This window comes from Chelonoidis abingdonii, chromosome 1, assembly GCF_003597395.2.
Source record: "Chelonoidis abingdonii isolate Lonesome George chromosome 1, CheloAbing_2.0, whole genome shotgun sequence".
In the NCBI taxonomy this organism is placed as follows: Eukaryota; Metazoa; Chordata; order Testudines; family Testudinidae; genus Chelonoidis; species Chelonoidis abingdonii.
In genome coordinates, this window is record NC_133769.1 from 239,186,786 (window position 1) to 239,209,932 (window position 23,147).

Below are 23,147 nucleotides of genomic sequence, written 5' to 3' on the forward strand. Positions count from 1 at the left end.
CATTAGTTGTTGGTTCACCCATAGGGAAAAATATCTGAACCATTTCATCTGGGTGTCATGGCAACGGGAGGTGCAAGAAAGTATAGATTCAGTTCAAAGAATCAGGTTGTCATGCAACATCTTAAACAAACTCAACTCTGGCATGGATCCTCAGATGTATCCACACAAGTTAAGCCGAGGTTTTAATGTCCTTGCACTGTCAGTGTTGTTTTATCAGGATGAAACAAGGAAACAGAAAAAAAGCAGGTGAGAATAGACTGGAAGCATTTGAATGAACTGCTTCTCAAAATGACTTTAGCACATGTGCTAAGGAGGTTGTTCACATTAAATAAACCTATACAATTGCCAAGTACTTGAATGACTATTTTCACAGGTTGCTCCAGGGAGCATGGGAAGTTCTAGAGCCTCTCTCTGAAGACCGAACAGAATCCGAGTATCCACAGGCGCAGGCTTCCTCTGGGCCCCAGTGGTACTCAACCACCCGTTCTGCCCCAGGCCCCATCCTCACTTCCCACACAGCAGCAGTATTATGGACTATGGATTTTCATTATACAGCTTTGAATGACACAAGACTTCTGAAACATCATGGTCCCAGATTGTGCACAATAGATGGCATTCACAAGGCTAATATGAAAGTGTGTAATACTTTTAAAAGCTGAAGTATGTTTTCTGCCTTCCAATTTAATGGAATACATTTTTTCTATTGTTACTCAGATTTATTTTTTGTACTCTGAGAGACTTTTTTAATCTCATTTGCTCTATTGTCTTTGGTGGTTGGCTCCCACCTTTACCCCATCGCTCTATTACCACTATAACCCTTTAGCTAATTTGCATCACTATCCCAGCTCTTTGTGTTCTTTCTGTCTCTCCATATTCATCTCTATACATACTGTAAGGGTCTGGGGCATAAGCAGTCTGGTCTATCAGTCACAGTTGGCTGAGGTCTGCATATCAGAGATAGCAGTCATTGAGCAGGTGTTGAAGCAATTGCAAGAGCCAGGTTCAGTAAGCAAGAGTTGGGGCCAGGATCAGAACTTGGAGGTCAGAAGTAGTACCAGGTGAGAGTTTGGGTCAGAATCAGGCTGGAATTGGAGACCAGAGAACAGGGACTAGACAGTCTGGAATCACAGCAAGCCATAGTCTTTGTGGTATCACACAAACTTTCTTGGGAAACCCCCTAGGTTAAATAGGGTGCTTGGTCAATCAGAGGGCCACAGAGTACAGGCAGTCCTCAACTCTATGACATTCGAGTTATGATGAACAGCACTTACGCCGTTTATAAATGGACACCGTTTCAACTTTACGACACTGATTTTGACTTTTTGATGCTTGAGCTGACGCAACACCACACCAGCAAACGAGTTCATATGTGCATCGATGTTCTGTGCCTCCCATCTCCTGACTCAGGGCGCTCAGTAGCAGTTCTGATGCCATTTTTACGTGGTGATCCTTTATGCTTCCAAACTTTTTCTGAAAAGTTAGTATTTCTTTGCCCATAATAATGGTAGAAAAGTGAAAATGTGGTGCTGTTTCTTCTTCTAAGAAACGTAGAACAATTACTATGGAAACAAAAATGGAAATAATTAAGAGGTCCAAGAAAGTGAGACACCAACTGATTAGTAAAGCTTTGGATTTCCCCCAAATGACTATTGTGACCATGCTGAAAGACAAGGTACAAATCCAGGAACATGTTAAGGGCTCAGCTCCTATGCAAGCAACTGTGATAATTAAGCAGCATGTTGGACTTATCACTTATCGCTTAAACTGTTTGGCCGGAGGATCAAAATCAACGCTGTGCTCCTGTGAGTTTAGGCATAATTCAGAAAGAGGCTAGGAGTCTTTATGATGATCTAAAGAAACAACAGGGAGAGAGTTCTAATGCTGAGCCTTTTTAATGCAAGTGAGAGGTGGGGTTGCGGTGCCCCTTATAAGGCTTTATGGAAATATGCTTATGAATATATATGATATAACTGGAATATGTTCTGTACTACATATCTCATGTAACATATCTATGTAAAGGTTATGATCTACTGAAACTATTAATCCTAATTGTATGCATATGTCATTTTTGTATTCAAAGTTATGAATATTGGCCATGTACTGGCTTGATTTCTAAATAACCTTAGTGGAGCATTTGGTCAGTTCCTGGAGAAAGGAATTCGCAAAGTTAAGTGCCCAGCCAAGAAGTATTTAAGGGACAATGCATTTTGGAATGTTCCAATCCACATAAGAAGTCTTCCCGGAGACATTAAAGATAGCATGTGGACAATGGCTTCTGCCTGAAAAATCTGTGGGTCATGCATGGACATGTGACTTGCCCAGGTGACTCCAGAACTCCATCTTGGAGCTGGACTTTGCATAAGAGAGAGGAGGGGGTCTCCACCCACAAGAGAAAGTCTATTTAAGCCAGTGGGAGACCCTTCCATTTTGTCTTCAGCAGGCTAAATAGAAAGACTCTCCACCTGCAAAGATACCTGAAAGAAACTGGAACAAAGGACTGTCACTAGAGGGGGTGTGAGTGATTGCTGAACCCAGACTAGCAGGAGACTAGTCTGTAAAAGGAAGCTTACCAGAACTGGTGAGGTGTTATGTGTATTCATTTTCTTAGACATAGACTTGCGTGTTTTATTTTATTTTACTTGGTAATTAACTTTGTTCTGTCTGTCACTACTTGGAACCACTTAAATCCTACTTTCTGTATTTAATAAAATCACTTTTTACTTATTAATTAACCCAGAGTAGTATGTATTAACACCTGGGGGGGGCCGGGCAAACAGCTGTGCATTTCTCTCTATCAATGTTTAGAGGAGAACAATTTATGAGTTTACTGGATAAGTTTTAACAAGTAAATGATTTATTTGAGGTTTGGACCCCATTGAGTTGGGCATCAAAGTGTAAAGACAGAACACTTCTGTAGTTGCTTTTAGTTATACCTACAGCTGTCAGAGACGTGGTTCAGACCCTGGTCTGGTTTGCAGCAGGTTAGTGGGTCTGGCTCAAACCAACAGGGCACTGAAGTCCTAAGATGCCAGGGCAGGAAGCAGAGGCAGAAGTAGTCTTGGCACATCAGCTGGCAGCCCCAAGGGGTTTCTGTGATCCAACCTGTCACACATGGTTTATGTGTTTTAAAGCCAGAGCCAATTTGCATAACATCAAGGTCTCAGGTGAAGCTACCAGTGCTGATGTCTCATGTTTTCCGAGACATTGACTGAAATCATTGAAGAGGATTGGTATTGTGCTCAGCAAGTTTTAACGTTGATGAAACTGGGCTCTTTTGGAAAAAATGCCATCGAGAATTTACATTGCCAAAGAGAAGAAACCATGCCAGGGTACAAAGCTGCTAAAGATAGGCTCACTCTTTGCTCAGTGCAAATACTGAGGTGATTTCAAACTTAAACCTTTGTTTTTGTACCTTCTGAAAACCCCAGGGCTTTCAAGGAATATTCCAAGGTATTTATACCAGTGATATGGAAATCCAATTGTAAGGCCTGTGTCAATAGGAACATTTCGAGGTGGTTCAATCATCATTTGTGTGCCAAGTGTCAGGAATTATTGCAGCAAAGCAGTTTTGCTTTAAAGCATTGTTAATCCTCAACAATGCTCCTGGTTGTCCGACCCGAATGTGGGTTCGGTGAGTTCTTTTGATCGAGTGAGGAAAAGACCAAGACCAAAACAGACTGACAATTTAAACACCACGTGGCCATTTATTAACGAGAAAATTCACAACTTGGCTGGGAGGAGCACTTCTACCAACTAACAGTACTATGAGCATATGAAACCTACACACAATCTAAACACACTATTTACATTTATAACACATAACCAAATGCTTTACAATTAACTGCTCTTGTAAAAGGTAAACGAATACACCAAATTAAATGATCTGTGTTGCACACTTAACCAAATATCATAATCAAGACACCAAATTAAACTCAATAGCAGTTCTCATAACACTCAATTCTGGTACCATATACACATAACTTTATGACAAACAGCAGCATATGCAGTGGTATACCAAATAAAAGGGAAGAGCGAGGAAAAATTAGGCAAAGCGTAGATGGTTAGAAGGGAAGTCCCGTATTCCAGGCGCAGCTGACCAGCAGCAAACACCAGAAGCATACCGAATCTGTGGAAAAATACCAGAAATAAATAAGCAATCCGTGAAAAATACCGTGAAAAATAAGTAATCCGTAGAAAACACCGTGGAAAATAATAAAACACACGACACGAGCCGGCTATATCCAGAGGAGACCCCCAGCTGAAGGGTTATCAGGTCCTTCAGTCAGTTGCAGCGATACTCCTACAGCCCCTGGCTTGAGGCATGGTTTTATTCCAGGGACTGTTTTCACCTGGCAGAATTTGATTGGTCCCTAGCTCCCCACCCTCCAGATTCCGAGCTGTTGCCCCCTACGTGGGCAGATTTTGCACACGCACACCCAGACGCTACTAGAAGCTGCACTCAGCACACTAGCATAGTTTTGCACACAACCCTAATTCGACCCTTTGAACTGCATTACGATTGGTCAGATTGGGTCCCTTTGCACAAGGCACACTGATGTTATGCACACAGCACTAACCTGACCCTTGGGTTGCTAGACAGAAGAGCAGGAGACTGCACACAACCCTAGCCTAACCCCTAGGTGACCAGGCAAAAAAGGCGGGAATCTGCACACGGCCTTCTAAGGTTGCACACCGCACTACGGTGCTGCACACAGTACTAGTGTGACCTATAGATGACCAGCAATTGGCCATCCCGATGCCATGTTAGGCCAGGGGCCTTTGGGCTGCGACACTGGTCATCCAACCATACTTGAAGACATGCATCCTGACATCACCTCAACACCACCTCACTGTTGCAACCCATGGACCAAGGGGTAATTGCATCCTTCAAGGCCTACTATCTTAGAAGCACATTTGCCGAGGCCATCACGGCAAGAGAGAAGGAAGGTTGACCAAATTTGAAGGAATTCTGGGAGGGCTTCAACATTTACCATACAGCTAAGAACATTGGTAAGATACGTAATGAAGTCAAACAATCAAATTTGAATGGTGTTTGGAGAAAATTATGTCCTGATTTTGTGTCTGACTTCCAAGGCTTTACGGACACTGTTGAGGAGATGACCAACACTGTTGTTGAAATGGGAAAAGATCTCAACTTAGACGTTGCACCAGAGGATGTTGATGAGTTGCTGGCATCACAATCTGAAGAATTAGTGAATGAGGACCTCATTGATTTGGAACAGCAAAAAGTGGCAGAGGAAGAAGAAGATGCAGCTACTGTTGAAGAGACTCCTCCACGTAAAGTCTTGACAACAAAAGTGTTGGCTGAGGAATTTGGAAGCTAACATGTCCCTGTCTGAGGAACATGATCCCAACATTGGCCACAGTACATCTGTGAATAGGAGCATATCCAATATCTACAGCTGCTACAGAGATATTTAAAAGGAAACGAGGAGAACATCCTTGGACACTTTATTTAAGTTCTTCTAAATCACCTCAAGACCCACTGAAAACCTTTCCCAATTAGACCCACTCATAAGCTCAGAAGACAGTGTCCCATCTCCTTCTTCATTCCTTCAATAGGTTTCCTAACCTACAAATCAAATTATAAGATCAGCAATGCCCAGGAACCAATTGTGTCATAAGTCCGAGGACTGCCTGTACTGTATTTCTTCATGTGTTTTTAGCATATTATGTGATTATTTTATGTCAACGTGATTTCTATTTATAATATAAATACATTAATATAGCTATATTACTTGTGTATAATTGATTGAGTACAAAAATCTGGGTTATTTTGGTGAAAATAGTATATTGGGCCTTGGTTCAGGAATCAATCCCCCAGTTATAACATTGGTTCCTATGGAAAAATCAGTTCCAAGTTACAACGTTTCGACTTAAGAAGCGATTTTCAGGAACCAATTGTGTCATAAGTCCAAGGACTGCCTGTACTGTCACTCTGGCTATCTTAGGTGATACTTCCTGCAGCACCCACTCATTGGCTGTGGTTCTGCATGGCTCCTGGTGGCAGTGTGGGAATGTCAGATGTCCCAGATTCTGTGGGACCTTACAGATACTCACTCTCTCTCTCTCTCCCCCTCTCCCCACTCCCCTCACTTAGGCCTGATCCATATTTGAAAAGCTATGTTGTTATAACAACATTGATTTAAAAAATCAATATAATTACACAGGTGCAAACATACAAACACTTAAAACTGATTTAAGCCTCACTTACAAAATTGGGTTAGATGACACTTAAACTGGTGTAAAGTCGTCTACATTAGGCGGTTGCATGAGCAAAGTTAAATCAGTTTCAATCCATTACACTGAACCAGCACAGACTTTCTCATATAGAACCTGTATGGAACTTGGAGAGAGGAACACATATTGCAGGAAGGAAGAATTTGGAAGAGGCACCAGGAAGCCAATGTGCATGACCTGGCTTAGAATGTTAGCTGCATTTTCAGCACCTCTGTAAATAGTTCTCATAGATTTTAAGGACAAGGGACCATCCGTTCTTTTAATAAAGTGTCAGTTTAATTTTATAAGCATGGTGTCTTTTCATATTATTACCCAGTAGATGAAGCAGAGACCAGGCCTTAATCTGACATTCCATGCCTACCATTCCCTATTTTCCATTCCAAATGTCTCTGATTTATAGCTTTCCAAAATTGGTAGATATATTTTACTTTTCTTTGGAAGAAGATGCATTTTAGTGGTGAAAATGAGTAAAAAAACTATGGCTTAAAAAAGGGGGAAATTGCATGGAAAACTTTTCTGTCATGTCACTCTGGCTTTCTCCCAGACTTTTCTTTAAAAACTAAAACTCCATTCGTGTTCTGTACTTTTGTAACATTCTGGCTAGTCAAATTGACAATGAAAACTAAAAACAAACGAACAAACATAAAACAACCACTCTTCACTTCAGCCAGGCAAAATCATGGCAATCAACTTCATTTTTCATGGTTCTTTAAGATTCACATGAATCTTGTGGTCATTTCTTCCAATGAATGGAATGTATTAACTATTCACCTTTGAAAACCTGGGAATCAATCCTACCTTAGATCACAGGTGAGAATGAGTTTGCTGGACATTTGTCCATATCACATAATTTTAATAAACTGACAATCTCTCCCTAAGAGTGACCTAAGTATTCTATAGGCCAGCACAGTAGTGCATAGGCATAGGTGTATGAATAGGCTAAAGGAACACTTGCCTAGTCTTTGCTTTGTCCTAGGTGTTACTCCTGGGGTGTCCTACCCTTGTGAAAGACAGAACCTTTATACTGTGCAATATACACTCAGTAACATGAGCTGAATAATTATAAATCATTCACATTTTAAGGGAATGTTATATTAGTCATTTCTCTTATTTTAACATTAAAATGAAATAAACCTTAAGAATTGATTCTAGGGTTGACATACTCCAGGATTACTACTGGATTTAGCAACAGGGCAAGGGCATGTTGGTCAGTTTATGGTTGTCATATAATCTAAACAAAGACCACAGGGCAAAACAGAAGAAGAAAAACATAGCCAGGCACTTCACGGTGAATGCAATATATCTTTCCCCCGAAATTAGGTTACTGACTTTTTAACTGTTTGACACATATTTATTCCAGTTAATTCCAGTTAGGAAAAACAAATGTAAATGAATATTGAAACATTGTTAAAGTAACCAGGCACTGAATCTGTGATCATTAGACATGATTTTCATTTGAGGTGATTAGTGGAACATGTAGACAGTAAATTATCTCTTCAAAACAATCAGTTACATTGGGTAGGTTTCATGGTGTGCCAGTCTTTAAATAAATTAATATGCTATTAAAATTTCTAATGAATCTTGACATGCCCATGTTATTTTTGTTAAGATCAATTAATAATGCATAAGAATTGGAGATTCTGTTGCTCAAACATTAAAATCCCTTCCTCTCACTTGTGGTCTAGATAGATACACAGGCTGAAAGTTTCAGAAACTTGTTCATGGATTTTCCAGTGGTCTTTTCCCTATATCCTTTACGTGCTTTCTGCAGGCTCATCCATCCTTAACATCCTGGACATCCTGGAACAGAATCCTGGTTATCTGTCCCTTCCAGCCACATAAATCTGGGTCACGTTTCGGTCTTACAACAACACAACTGTTTCCTGGTAAATTAGCAATGCTCTATAATGAAAATAATTTTAATAGCTCATAAAGTGCATAAGAGAACATTATGTATACTGTTCCTTGTAAAAAGGTCATAATGATATGTTACAATTGTAGGCTTGGTGCTTGGCTGCTGTAAAATTGTTTAGCTTTGCTGACTTCACTCTGACACTATGCTTCAGTGGACTGAATTGACGTCACTGGTGCTACATCAGTTTACACCATCTGAAGATCAGGAAATAAATACCTAATTAGAAACAATTTTTTTCTACTACGTAGAACAGGGGCAGGCAAACTTTTTGGCCTGAGGGCCACATCAGGTTTCTGAAATTGTATGGAGGGCCAGTTAGGGGAGGCTGTGCCTTCCAAACAGCCAGGCGTGGCTCAACCCCTGCCCCCATCAACCCTCCCTGCTTCTCGCCCCCCTGACAAACCCCCCGTGACCCCTGCCCCATCCACTCCTCCCTGACTGTCTCTGGACCCCCTGCCCCTGACTGCCCCCTGCTGCCCCATCCAACCCCTCCTCTCATTCCTAATTGCCCCCCTGGACTCCCTGCCCCATCCAACCACCCCTTGACCCTGACTGCCCCCAGAACTCCTATCCCTGACTGCCTCCTGCTGTCTCATCGAATCCCCACTCTCCTTTCTGACCGCACCCCCAAGCCACCTGCCCTCTATCCAACCCCCCCGTTCCCTGCCCCCTTAAGTGCACTGCCTGAAGCACTGGAGGCTGGCAGTGCTACAGCCATGCACCACACAGCAGCAGGAAAGGCAGCCGTGCCGCCTGGCTTGAGCCAACCACACCACCATGCAGCACAGAGCACTGGGTCAGGCTGAGGCTCTGCAGCTGCGCTGCTGCCCAGAGCATTGCGCCGGCAGCACAGTGAGCTGAGGCTGTGAGGGAGGGGGAAGAGCACAGGAGGGACAAGGGCTAGCCTCCCAGGCCTGGCACTCAGGAGCCGGGCAGGAGGGTCCCGCAGGCCGGATGTGGCCCGTGGGCCGTAGTTTGCCCACCTCTGACATAGAATGATGATGGGAATAAAATGTAAAGTGTATTGTGTAACATACATAGTCACTATACACTTGCCTGTTGCAAAGCCTTTGCCCCAGTCACTGAGCACTTGATGGACCACACTTTATAAGAGTGTCAAAATTGTATAAGGATGTATGATGGTATTTGAAAGAGTATGTGATCGTGTCATTACAGGCTGATTTAGAATGCACACAGAGAAGAAGAGCAAGGGGTGCGTGTGAAATCTTAACTCCAGCAATTCCAGGCCTTATAGTGCTTAAAAGTGGAAACTTCAGATTCTCTAAATGTACGGATGTTTTTAATGGAATTTCCCTATGTTTTTAAAATAAATAAAGAAACAATGTAATTTGAAACTATTTCCAGTTGTTAGTGCTTGAAAACAGAACATCCATATGTTTGCAGATACACAGAAAGGATCCACTTTTGGAAAAGCAGGTCCCTGGTTTGGTTGTGGTTGTTGTTGTGGTTGGTTGCATAAAGTCTGTGACTTTACTGTTGCTCTTCCTCAGGAGTATCTTGAAAAACATAGTCTGAGACAGCAATTGGTATACCGCGTTTGATGCAGTGTGTAAGGACTACTAATGCTAGAATGAATGTTTGGAGGCTTATGTAGATTTTAATTTTTGTCAAAGGGTACATAGTTGAAGACGTAACAGGCATGGAAGGAAATGCCTGCAGAGAATAGTGAGGAAAGCACTGAACAAGTCCAAGAAAAGCCATGACTGAAACCCTGAGGGTTCTTACAAAGCCTTTTCCTCATTCTATTTAAAAGGAAAATAGTAATTTTGTTGAATGAAGGGATGCTTATGGATCCACTGACAAATACTTGTTCTTGCCTGAAGTGCTATAAGGCCTTGGAACTTCTCTGAAAAAATTTCAGTTCCTTTCCTATATTATTCTTAGAAACATAGGCATATTAGATTTGCCATCCTGGATCATAGCATTAATCCAGCAAGTCTGCCTTTGGCACTGCCTAAAACCTCCTCTTCAGAGCAAGACAAAAGAACAAAACAAACAGAAATAAGCCATCCATCCAAGCGTAAAATGTCCTGAAGGTAGGTAGAGTGGCAGTTAGGTTATGAGTTCCTTCCTGATCCTTACAGTCAGTCAGCATACACCTTACACCATGAGATTCAATTAGCCCTATCAATATTGGTTGTCTAATCAGCTCTATTTAAAAATCAACCAGAGTGGTTTGGTTAAATGTTGATTTAATAATTATTTATTTTCATTCAGGGAATGAGGAAGGGCTAGTTATGGAAGACACTTTGCTGGTTCCATAAGAATATGGACACTAAACTACTCCCTTCCCTCTTGAGAAGATTTGCTTAGCTAGTATGAGTACCTCTGCTTCCACTGCCCTACCACCTCCCATCTGAAGGACTCTACCTCTCCTGTTCCTCCCTTCTGCATTGCTCCACCCACTTTCAATAAGTTTACTGTAGCCGCAGTTCTAGGTCTCCTTAAGGACATGGTAGCTTTCATGCAGACCTTGGAGGGTACATTTTCACAATAATGAGAGGAAAGCTATCCACGGAATGTTTGGTGCTTTTTGCCTTACACCTCCTGACTGTCTTTTTTCACAAGCTGTATATTAGTACATCCTAAAAAGAGATAAGAAAAGGAAAAGTTATTTGTAGTCTTAAATGTGTGGATTATACTTTGCCTAGAACAGCCACAGAAAGTTGCTATCAGACGATGGCACAGTGGCAGCATATCTGACCAATCTGATGGGGCCAGGTGAAAGTAGATAACCACCAATCTGATCACACAAATACAGACATTTATCGGAACAAAAAAAATCAGCCTGACTACTCAGCACTTTTCCAGGTCAGACAATCTGACAACTGATGATGCCCTATCTAAGTGTCAAATTCTGTAGAACAGTGGTTCCCAAACTTGTTCGCCTGCTTGTGCAGGGAAAGCCCTTGGCGGGCCGGGCCAGGTTCTTAAAAAGAAAACTTTTAATTAAAGAAAGAAAAGGTAAAAATTATCTCTGTAAAATCAGGATGGAAAATGCTTTACAGAGTAATCAGATTTCTATAGACCAGAGGGGGCCCCCCCAGCCTTAGGTTCAAAGTTACAGCAAACAGAGGTAAAATCCTTCCAGCAAAAAGCAAAATTTTGCAAGTTGAGGAAACAAAAATAAGACTAACATGCCTTGCCTGGCTAATTACTTACAAGTTTAAACATGAGAGACTGATTCAGAAAGATTTGGAGAGCCTGGATGTGCGTCTGGTCCCTCTTAGTCCCAAGAGCAAACAACACCCAGAACAAAGAGCACAAACAAAGACTTCCTCCACCAAGATTTTAAAGTATCTTGTCCCCCTATTGGTCCTCTGGTCAGGTATCAGCCAGGTTTACTGAGCTTCTTAACCTTTTACAGGTAAAAGAGACATTAACCCTTAACTATCTGTTTATGACAGTCACAAAGCCCAAATCTTTGTTCTACATTGCCATATAAAAAGGCAACAGAGTGTGAGGCTTTTTCAGATCCTTAGTGTTTTCTCCCTTCTCAGTAATGGAGAAGGTAGCAGCAAAGGTAATGAATGTCAAGCAGGCATGTGTCTCCTCTGGCTGGTGCAATGAGATGATAAAGATTCCTTCCTGGGCTGTTACACAAAGTAATAGTTGTAATTTTTTCTTATTTCTGGTCTGAACCTGTCTGAGTCCATTCCATGAAGGACTACGATGCTGGTAGTGCATCTTTTTTTAATTCTTCTCTCAATATTTATCTGATTCCAATAGCTGATTCTTTTATCTATTTTTTGCTATCTTTTATCTATTCATTGTACAGTCAAGTATGTTTTATTTCCATTGAGCAATAAGCCATTGTGATAGTGGTAAATGCTGGGTTTAGCAGCTTCCTAGCTATGCATGTATAAAAGGCTACCTTCATTTCTCATTTAAATATCTGTTTTCTTCTGGGGACTGGTTTAGCAGATTCAGTGTTCTTTTCTGTGACTCACTAATGCAGGTACACTTTATAGCTGGATAGTGGCTGACCTTTGCTGCTGCCTGCTGTATTTGGATTTATCCTTTACAGAAAGCCTAATTATTTTTACCAATATATTCAGCATTATAATCTCTCCTGTAAACTGTATCTTAGTAACAGAAATGATTGGGCATTGAGTTGGGATTTTTTTGAAAACGTTGGTTTATCTCTGTATTTCTACCAAGAGAAGATTTGGGGGAGAGGTAACAAATGGCTTAAATGTGCCCCCTGAAAGTGGGACAAATTTGGAAATTAAAACATAAGCAACTGTTTATTATTATTTTATTTTAGAATAAGTTAAATCTATTGATCAGACAAAGTAAAGTGACAGTAATACAACATCTTCCATTGTTGTCTATAGTGCTGTTGTAGCTGTGTTGGTCTCAGGATATTAGAGAGACAAGGTCGGTAAGGTAATATCTTTTACAGAAGTTGGTCCAATAAAAGATATTACCTCACCCACTTTGTCTCAGTAATACAACAGTCGGTTTGTATGCTTTCTCCTGTTGGAAATATACTCCCTGATCCTGCAAAGCACTTGAGCATATCAGTGGGATGACTCACATATTTAAACTTAAGTATGTAATTAAGTTCTTTGTGGCCTTACTGCCCATGTTTTAACAAATACGTGAGCTCAATGAAGCAACAATATTGAATGGAAAAAAGAAACTGATACTATAAAATTATTAGAAAGGCTCTGTAACTTAAGAGCCTACCTTGCCTCATGCTACATTATAGTATGTTAAAAATTTTTTACTTACCCTACGAAACTGACTAAATTAAAACATTCAGAAGACTGTTTGCTACAAATATCTATGTCATGAGTACTTGTGTTGCAATTTATCTCTTTACTAGCCTGGGGAGAATCTCTGTTTCTACAAGAAGAGGGAAAATGTGTGCACACAGTATTATGGGCACGGCATTCAGGTAGTAAAGGGTACGCTACAGAAGTTGAGTACTGCACTTCAAACCCAAGTGATTCGATACATCCACATTTATAACTGGTGTTAGCAGAAAATGATAATTGGAAAACAGCTTAATTTATTGCTGGCAGAATTCTATTCTAATTGAAAATCTCATCTTAGTACAATAATTAAAATGTTGGCATACAGAATGATTAATATGACCTTAAAAATAAATTGCTTGACCTATATAACGGTGGCAATTCCTTAAAATTCTGTCAGTCATAACTTCTCCACTGAGTTACAGGGGAGTTACAGTGGATGCTGGAGTTACAGTTACAGTGGATGCTGGATGCTGAAGCTAAAATCCTTAGGGTTAAATCACAGCTGATTCCACATGACTATGCAAGGATGGCAATTCCAGGTGCTAAAGTCCTTCCCCTGAACAATAGGAGACCCCCTTTTAAAGCACAAAAGGGAAAGACTCTCTTTTGGAAAGGAGTCTGGTAATTTATTCAGAGAACAAACAAAAAGCTTTTTAAAGCTATTTAGGCACCTAACTTCCATTGATTTCAAAGCCTTTCACAGAGGCTCTTGGTTCCTCTAGGCTTTTAATACAAACTTCAAAATGCAAAAAATGTGCAAACCTGAATTCGCAGCAATCCCTCAGGAAATGGAGGGTCCCTTTTTCTGCTAGCAGCAACAGCACCAGCCACTGCCGCCTTGCAAGGGGAATGACCTCTCTATACATCTGCTTTAAAATAGTAGGTGCAGATCTCTTACTGCCATCTTTTCAGCTCCTGAGGACAGTACTCTGGGTCCAAGCCTCCATCTTCTTTGCACTAGGGAATCTGAGATGTCAGGGTATAACAAGGGCCCCTTTCTGGGAATCTGAGATGTCTGAACACATTTATGAGGTGCAACATGCATGGATCTTCTAGGTGCTAGGGCTAATCACATTTATAGTCCTTGCACTTCATGCTCATGTCACTGGCCATGAAGGTTAGGGCCCAACAACTCCCTCAGCAGTAGCCAACAGAGATAGCTGAAGAGTGGGGAATGCACCCAGTGTGTTTTAATGAGTGGCTGAGCTCAAGCTTAAAGAGGAATTTTGGCCTGAACCAGCAAGAATTCCTCCAGGGGTTCCTCTGTACTGCTGCCCCTCCAGCTCTCCCCCACAATGTGCACTATGGCTTAAAGCCAGTGTCTGGCCCTTAACAAGAGTTTAACAAGTCTGCCAGCATGAAATATTACACGATCTTACAGTACAGCAATCTCCATGCTTGCAGAGAGATATCTCTGCATTCATAAAACACATTTAAATAACTGAGGAGCAGAAACAAACAATTTAACAGAGCTTGTGTTTCTCAAGCCATAAACTGAATTGTGGTTGTGAGGGTCTGAACCCCTCTTGCAAAAAGAGACTCATACAAGAGACATGGAACTGAGCCTAAGCTGAAGGAAAGTGCCTTTTATGTATTCTGCTATTGAGTGTTTCAATTTGATAGGCAAAACTAAGTATCTGCAGCATTCACACCATGCACATTAATGCAACTGCCTGAGTGCTGGCAAACCACTTTTGTCATTGTCATTAATTTCCAGAAAGGGCAGAATGCCATCTAGCTGCTAGGGGTGGCCTCTCATGACTGAATTTCACTGAAAGATAATCAAAGAGAGGTGTCGTTCAGCAGCATAAATCTTAGTGTCAGAGAGCATCTCTGTTTATTTTTAGCAAGCATCAGAGGAGAGAAGGTTAGGGCTTGCAGATGATCCTTTTGCAAAGTAATGTTTTTTAAAAGCCTGGTGAGTGATGAGATGACACTGGATAACTGCGCTTTTCATATGTACCAGACAGAGAGATGTTAAGGTCTGAAATTCCTCTCTACCAATCTCCCTAGAGCTTAAACAGTTATCTGGACAGTGGCATTAATCAAATGCGTCCCGATGTGTTATCTAAGATAGTATAAGATTGACTATTACAGGGCAATCGGCACATAGTAGTTGATGGCAAGTTGGTTTTCTTAACTCCAGTTATATTGTCTTTTTTTAAAGGGGAACTTCACAAGAGATAAAAACGAGAAAAATTGAAAGTTCTTACATATGGAATATGTTTAGAGTAATCTCTTTTATCACCATCAGATTGGAAAACTCATTTGTAATTTTTTTTCTTGGTAGCCTATTTTAATTCAACAGTGATGAGGGCCTACTAAGAAAAATTATTCTCTTGCAAGCCCAGTGCAAGTCTGCTAAGCACTTGACATTTTCTTGCTCCATCCTTTTATCATAAATATTGCTACAAACAGCAAGTTTGCACCAAATTCTCTCACAATCAATGTCACAATAAAGAGCACTGCATAATAATTTCAACCATTTCATAAAATTTTTCATGCCAATCAGGGATGATACAATATTATCTAGAGAGAAAAAAAAGTGTTTCTCTATTTAATCACAAAAGCACAAAGGAAAATCGTCTTTAAAAAAGTGTGTTTGGCAGAACATAGTTATATTTTGTTTTTGTCATGTTAAATTTAATATTAAACTTAAAGAAAAATACTTTGGGCACCATTCCATTTATATGTGATAGGAGATAGCAACTTTGCCAGGGAATCTACTCTGATTAGCACTAAAAGGAATTAAGAGCAGAATTGTAAAGGCATTTAGGTGTTGTGCCACTCTGTTGCAAGGCCTGTGGCCCAGATCCTCAAAGGAATTCAAATCAGTGGGAAGTTAGGTGCCTAGATATCTTTGAGGATCTTGGCCTAAGTGATTTAAGTGATTTTCAAAAGTTACCTTCTTGTCAACTGTTGGGAATGGGTCACATCCACCCTGACTGAATTGGCCTTGTTTGCACTGACCCCTCTCCCCACTTGGTAAGGCAATTCCCATCTTTTCATGTGCTGTATTTTTATATCTACCTACTGTATTTTTCACTTCATGCATCTGATGAAGTGAGTTTTAGCCCATGAAAACTTATGTCCAAATACGTTTGTTAGTCTCTAAGGTGCCACAAGGACTCCTCGCTGTTTAAGCAGTCAAAGTCACTCCTTTTCCTCTAATTCATCCACAGTCCCTAACAGGGGCAGATGGAGTCATACTTCAGTAGCATGCTGTTTGTCATTCTGAACAGTTCCAATGGGCGCATGGCCTCTCGCGTACTCCATGATGCAGGGCTCTGTTCTGTCTTTCTTTTCTTTAGCATGTGTGACTGGTTAGCTAGTGAGGCGGATTGAGCTGCACTGCATTAGTGTGCTGACTAGGTCCAGACCATTCAGTTTCTCCGCTTGCAAATGCTTGGCCAAGACAGAAGTTGTGAAGCTGATTTCAGATAAGATATAGTTTGTGCTAGTGGGAAGGAGAAACCATACAAAAGGTGTGATGGAGCTGGTTTCTGCTCCATTTATAGAATTCTCATGCCTACAACTTGTCAGAGGCTTCCAAATTCAGGATCCCCTCCCCTTTCCAAAAGGACCTGGATTCTCAGCTTGTGGAAGTGGCAGAAGTGTCTTTCTCAATCTGTCTTTGTCCATGAGGTCATGACCATTCCTCTCACAAGAGGAGTTCTCCATATTGTTGTATGCTTTTGACTCTCCAGTTTACATTACTGCAATGTGAGCTACTTGAAGCATTAGCTTGTGCAAAATGAGGATGTCCGCTTATTTAGGGGTGCAAGACATGAAGCACATCATATTAGTTTTCTGAAGGCTGTACATTTACAGGTATAATTGAGTGTGTTAACTTTGATCTCTAAAACCATATGACCCAGGTTGACACAAGTACTAGGCATGAGGATACTGAGCATCATGATGCCTAACTTTTAGACACCTGGAAAAAGTCTGAGATTTACAAAGCCTGAATTTGGTGCCTAGGCTCCCTATACAATGAATGGGGAGAGACAGACACCTCAGAAAGGTATTCACAAAAGGCAGCAGGCTAGGAAGCTCCCCACCTAAGCTAACCAATGGGAGATATCAAAGTGAGCGGTGTGTCCTAAGCCCCATCCTCTCAGGGAAGTTCAGCACCTACATCTGAGCTGCAGGGAGGCACCTCCTTCTGCTTGGGTTTCTCTGCTGCAATCCCTCTATTGGTGATAAGCACCTATGATGTTTTTACAAGAAGCTTCAGTGGGATGGGAGGGAAGGAGACAGCTTCAACAGGAAAAACTGAGGGGACCCCAACCATCATACTATTCTATAGCCAAGTTGTAAAGGCATTCACATTAGAGGTAGAAGAGCCCTGTTCAACTCTCTAGTCCCTTGGGTGGAGGAGGGACTTAAACCAGGCATCTTCCATTTCCCAGGTGAATGCCCTAACTACTGCACTAAAAAGCTTTGAAGGATTGATACTCTGTCTCTTCCTTCACCCCTTCCCTGCAGGTCGTTCAATATGGCTTTGAAAGCATCCAAGGAAAATGTTTAATTGCCTTATGTTTAGTTAATCTGGAACTAATAAAATATCAAAATTCTGAATGCAAAACCAAATTTTCATTGCAAATCCTTTTCTTTGGCTAATTAATGTTATTGTATTCTGACATGCAGGAATTTATTTACAGTGTAAATGCATGTGCTGGAAGGTTCCTTTTGAAACTATTGCAAGGCTGAAAAGATTCATATTCAAATTGCCACCTTTATTTAATTATGCAGAGGTTCAACATGTCTGTGCACTTTCAATCATAATTAAATATTATTAATTATATTATTAATTATCTGCATAATTTCATCAGTGTGCATTTTACCTCTTAATTTCTCTTTCCCTGTGCTACTATGTTCAACTTTGGAACTATTATTCAAATCTCTCCACTGGCTCCCCCTTGCCCACGAAAAGAAGAAGACACTATGATTAAATGTACTTAAAAATCTAATTAATACCCTTCTCTGAGTCTCCCAGTTCCTCTCTTTTTTAGCCATCTATCTCTCTTTTAGACCTTGATCTTACATGTGCGAAGCTTTAAGTAATGGTACTACTCACAAATTTGAAGTCCAGGGGTAGTTAGATAGTGCACTAACTAGTAGACCATCTTTCCTCTGAAACATACATTTAAATTGACCTAGGCTGCTACCCTGTGCCATGTTAACACATTTGTACAGCTAGGATAATTAAACAGTAGGGGTGGAAGAGACAATCTCAAAGCAGCGCAGGAGCAAGCTTTTCTTGCACATTTCTCCTTAATAAATATAGAATTTATGAGCCACCATCAAACCATTGTGAAAAACAAACTTTGCTTTATTAGTGCAGATGATGCTACTACACAGGATGGTATATTGTGCTTCACTTTTTCTTCTGCATACATACAAGACTGTTTTAATTATCAGGATCCAATATGTCACCAAAAGGCACAATACATTTGTAATGTGGGGGAGATCATTTTATTAAGCACTAAAAAAAAATAGCATCCAGTGTAACTGCTGAAAAATGTAGTGTTATACTTAATACAATTTTATTGAAGTAACAATTATAAAATTAGATTGCAGATTTTATTTTCAGTGTCAAAAAATTAAATATTGTGTTACATCATATTTTTGTAAATATGAAATACGGCACAAACAAGAAATAACTTCAACTGTCCATGCTTTTTAAAATGTCTTTGATGTTATAATATACAGTTAACTCAAGCATTCTTGTTAGACCTTAACTAAAAAGTAGAGGATTAGAGCTGTAGAGCTCAAAAAAATGCATCTATTCAAAAAGATTTCTTTTTACTGTGGTGGTTGGAGCAGATATGGAGACTGAAATGGAAAGGGGCGAGGAAGAATTTGAGGTGTGTAAAGCTCCTAGGCATGGAGATCAGAAAGACCTGGATGATTCCAAAGAAAATGGGGGTATTGGACAGGCCTAATTCAGTTGCGGAAAGAGATCAAAGAGGTGGGTGCAGGAATTACCACTCTTGGTAATTACCTCTCTTGAATCAGAGAACATATACTGCTATCTGCATCAAAAAAAGAACTGTCGCACCTGCATCATGCAGAAAAAAAGATAGCAAGCTGGCAGCTGCTGGAGTAAAGGAAGAAGATATGGATGTTCTTAAGAGTATCCACTGAGAGCTTTATTGAGATCACAACTAGGGAATTGTAAGGACAAAGATGGGTTCAACAATATAAAATAGCTCTGCTGAATACATCACTGCATAGTAAGCAAGAAATGTCTGAGAACGTATTATGTTGCATGCATTCATGCTTGAAAAGTTCACATAGATGACATCAGAAAAGTACTTGCAGTACAACAAACATAAACAGATTTCTTTGTTGCTAAATTTATCATGTATTTGCTGTGATTTAATAAAACAGATAGGAAACCAAGCTGAATGGCCATCTCATGGCTTTTCAGCTGTAATATAAATAGCCCATATGGATTATCCGGGAGTTATTTGACCTGACTTGTCACAATACATAGGATCTAGCTATGTTATTGTCAACCTATAGATGGCACGCAGGCATAACATTTAGAAAAATGTACAATGATGAATCTGCAATCAGTCATCCAAAATAGGGAATATGGGAAATATGACACCATACTTACTAGGAAAAAATGTATGGACGTCATGGATAAATCTGTGAAGCCTTGAGCTTCATTGCATGAGTTTCATAAAAAAGGCAAATAAAACACTAGGTTATAATAGGCAGAGGGCTAGACTCTAAATCAAGACATATATTACCATGACTGGCAGCTCGAAAAAACAGCGTCACAACTTTAATATTAGTTAAATACAGTTTTTGAGTGTTAAGGTCAGCAAAAAATTATATTGTGTTAGGGACTCACTAATACCATCAAACACCCCCTAATGCAGTGACTCTCACACTTTTTGTGCTGGTGACCCCTTTCATACAGCAAGTCTCTGAGTATGACCGCCCCCCTTATAAATTAAAAACACATTTTAAATGCTAAATTCATTACCCTATTGTTTAAAATTAATCTACCTTTTCTCACCGCTTTTAAATTAAGACTAAAACATATTTTTATCAAATTACTGTTAAAAGCAGGAAAGTTTTTTTTTTAATAGTTACTGTTTAGTTCTGGGGGGTGTGACGAAACTTTTCACAGAACACTTAGTGCCCCATCGCCACCCTTAATTCTGTGCTGCTGCTGATGGGGGCACTGTCTGCAGAGCTGGGTGCATGCATGGGCTTCGGCTGGCAGCCAGGCATGAGACTGATAGTGGGAGCCCAGCCGTACAGGGACTGACAGCTCGCAACCCTAAGTTTGAAAACCCTTGTCTTAACACACGGGTCGGCAACTTTTGGCACGTGGCCCATCAGAGTAATCGACTGGTGGGCAATGAGACATTTTGTTTAAGTTGACTATCCACAGGCGCGACCCCCTGCAGTTCCCAGTGGCTGCAGTTCGCCATTCCCGGCCAATGGGAACTGGGGGAAGTGGCAGCCAGCACGTCCCTGCACCTTCCCACAGCTCCCATTGGCCTGGAACCTTGAACCAAGCCCATTGGGAACTGTGGGAGGCCGCGCCTGTGGACGCTCAATGTAAACCAAATGTCTTGCGGCCCATCAGTGGATTACCCTGATGGGCTGCGTACCAAAGGTTGCTGACGCCCGCCTTAATGCATTATGTTGTTGGATGGACAAGAATTCACTATGTTTCTGTGACAGGGTGAAAGTCTCATATTATTAGGCATCACATAATTTTAGTTTATATTGCTGATATGTTTTCCTGTTCATAATATCTGCCAAAAATAATAATAATAATTTGCTTTGCTGCAGAATGAAAATAAAATGTGAGTGAACAAGATACAGAGTAAACTCTGGTACTGAAATTAGCCCATAAGTGCTAAAGATTTGCCCAGGCCTTATAAAAAATATAGAATGTATACATTCAGCCTTGGGTAAATCTGATTTACTTTGTATAGACTTCTCAGAAAACAGCAGACCTTGTAGAGGGGTTTCAAAGTAATAATTTCAAACATTTGAAGCAAGACTGTTTTTTAAAAAAATACAGTTCTCTACCATCAGTGACACAGCTGGTTTGCACAGTAGCCACTGAGAGAGAGAGACCCTCATAGCACGACCTGTATTTGGAGTTTGGACATATGGATTAGGCAGAACTAGCCATTTGGTGTTTGGACCCTGTTTTGGGATGTTTGTTGTTATGGACCTTGTTGGCAAAGTAGGATGGATCCAGTTGAATGGGCCAAGTTGGACTTCTCCACATATTAGTGGCTGTAAAAGGCTTCATACGACACACTCCTTTTCCTGCTTTTCTGCCTTCCTGCTTGTCAGCAGCTCAATATGCCCATTTGCCCTCCCAGAAACTGGGGAATGCAAATGACATCATCTGTTAGTCCTGTTAAATATGGGCAGCTGTTACTGTGTAGTCATCTATAAATTGTATTGTACAGTCAGTTATCTATTTTTTGTCTTATAGCAGCACTGATTGCCTGTCATGAATGCGGCTACAAATCCTTTCTTTATCTGTCCGTTTCTGTGTCTGTTTGTCCATCTAGCTAGGTAGTTCTATGGTCCTCATCACGGTGGTATCTTTTTTGTATTTTTCCCTTCCTGCAATACTCTCATAACCGTAGATGATACTTACCAGTGGGGGCAGGAGCGATGTGTGAGAGTTGCAGCTGGAAGCTGTAGTTACATACCTTCAAAGCTTGTGAACACAGCTGGAGTCAGAGGTCTTAAGAAATAGTACTCTCTGTAGAGTGACTACAGCATGACCATCTGCGAATATGACAGGCACTCCTGCTTCATACAAACATTGCATGAGAAAGGATTATGCCACTCTTTCCTCGGAATGGAGGGTCCAGGATTGGGTTTCCCTCCCCCCAAAATATTTGACAATGGTGTATTTAAAAGATGGTTTACCCTATATAGGAGGATTTGGGATTCCAGCAGATACTATACACCTATGATAGAGTCCTAGGATCCCCAGTGGGATTGTAAAGGTTAGGTGTTGTAGTGGTTCAAGCAAAACAACCTACCAATACCGCTTGTTCCAATTATTGTAGGTAAAATTGGAGATTTGTTTTCCAAAAAGCATGTGTGTGTGTTTCAAAGGTGTCATGCCGTGGGCAAGCTTAGTTTTTCCTCTGATTCGTGGTCACAGTAACAAGACAGAAAGATGGATGAGCAACATAACTGAAGCCAGGGCTTCCAAAGGATATTCCCCCATGATAACTGGTTGGAGACTATGTGCAATGATTTTGTATGGTTGTTTACTGCTTGTTGAATGATATCAAGGATTTCATAGAAATGATGTTCAGTCTCTGGTGTTAGTGGATTCTTCTCTCCAGGGTCTCTGGAGATATCAAAGAGTAACGGTGGGTTATGGTGTGTGACAAGCCTTCCATAGCAATAGCACACATGGGAATTATAGCAACCGTTGGAGCCTTCTGGATCAAAGTTTGGAGTGAAGAAAAAAGCTTTCCAAATAGATTCACCTGCAATTTAAAGAAACAACAGGTGATGACTAGAGTACCAAAACCCCTTGTGAAAATCAAAATTAAACCACATAAAATTAGTCATTAATCTCAACCTTTACATTTACAGCATTAGTGTACAGAAACCACAAAATACAGAAATAGCACAAAAAAATTTCTTGCAACGTTCCACACCTATTTGGAGCAATTTCAGTCACTTCATATTCTTTATTAAAATGAATCATAGACATCTTAAAACACCTCTCTGCTTATTCTCATGCCACCCTTTCTGCACAAGAGTGCACCACAAATAGCCACAAGTCATTGCATTACCTTCAAATCTCTCATTACAATGAACTTCTGCCATCATGCCTACAAAATACTGACCATAGGCAGGCAGCTGATGTTCCATGACTACCATTTATTATGCTAATTATAATCATCTTATTGTTACTTTGAGCCCTTCCACCTGCTTGTTGTAGCTACCTGTTGTCTGTAGTCACATACATAGATTGCAAGCTGTTTGAGGCAGAGTCTTTCCACACGGCACAGTAAGTCCCCCATTTCCTGATTGAGGCCTCTAGGAGCTACTGCAGTAGCACTACTAAGAATTACACAAATGAAACTGAATTGCAATTGTTTAGGAAATGTGGCAATGTTATCTTTAGGTGACCCATTGCTTTGGCAAATGAGAATCAAATA

The 23,147-nt window shown here is 40.6% G+C and overlaps 1 protein-coding gene across 2 annotated transcripts in view; it reads right to left on the bottom strand.

Annotated features, from left to right (window-relative positions):
* Positions 1–18,272: 18,272 nt before the first annotated feature.
* STS (steroid sulfatase) overlaps positions 18,273–23,147 on the bottom strand; it is a 179,181-nt gene continuing 174,306 nt past the window's right edge. For both annotated transcript variants that reach the window (XM_032790056.2, XM_032790057.2), the window contains one exon: positions 18,273–22,466. In XM_032790056.2, the coding sequence (XP_032645947.1) occupies positions 22,087–22,466 (380 nt within the window). In that variant the 3' untranslated portion in view covers positions 18,273–22,086. The remainder of the gene's footprint in view (positions 22,467–23,147) is intronic.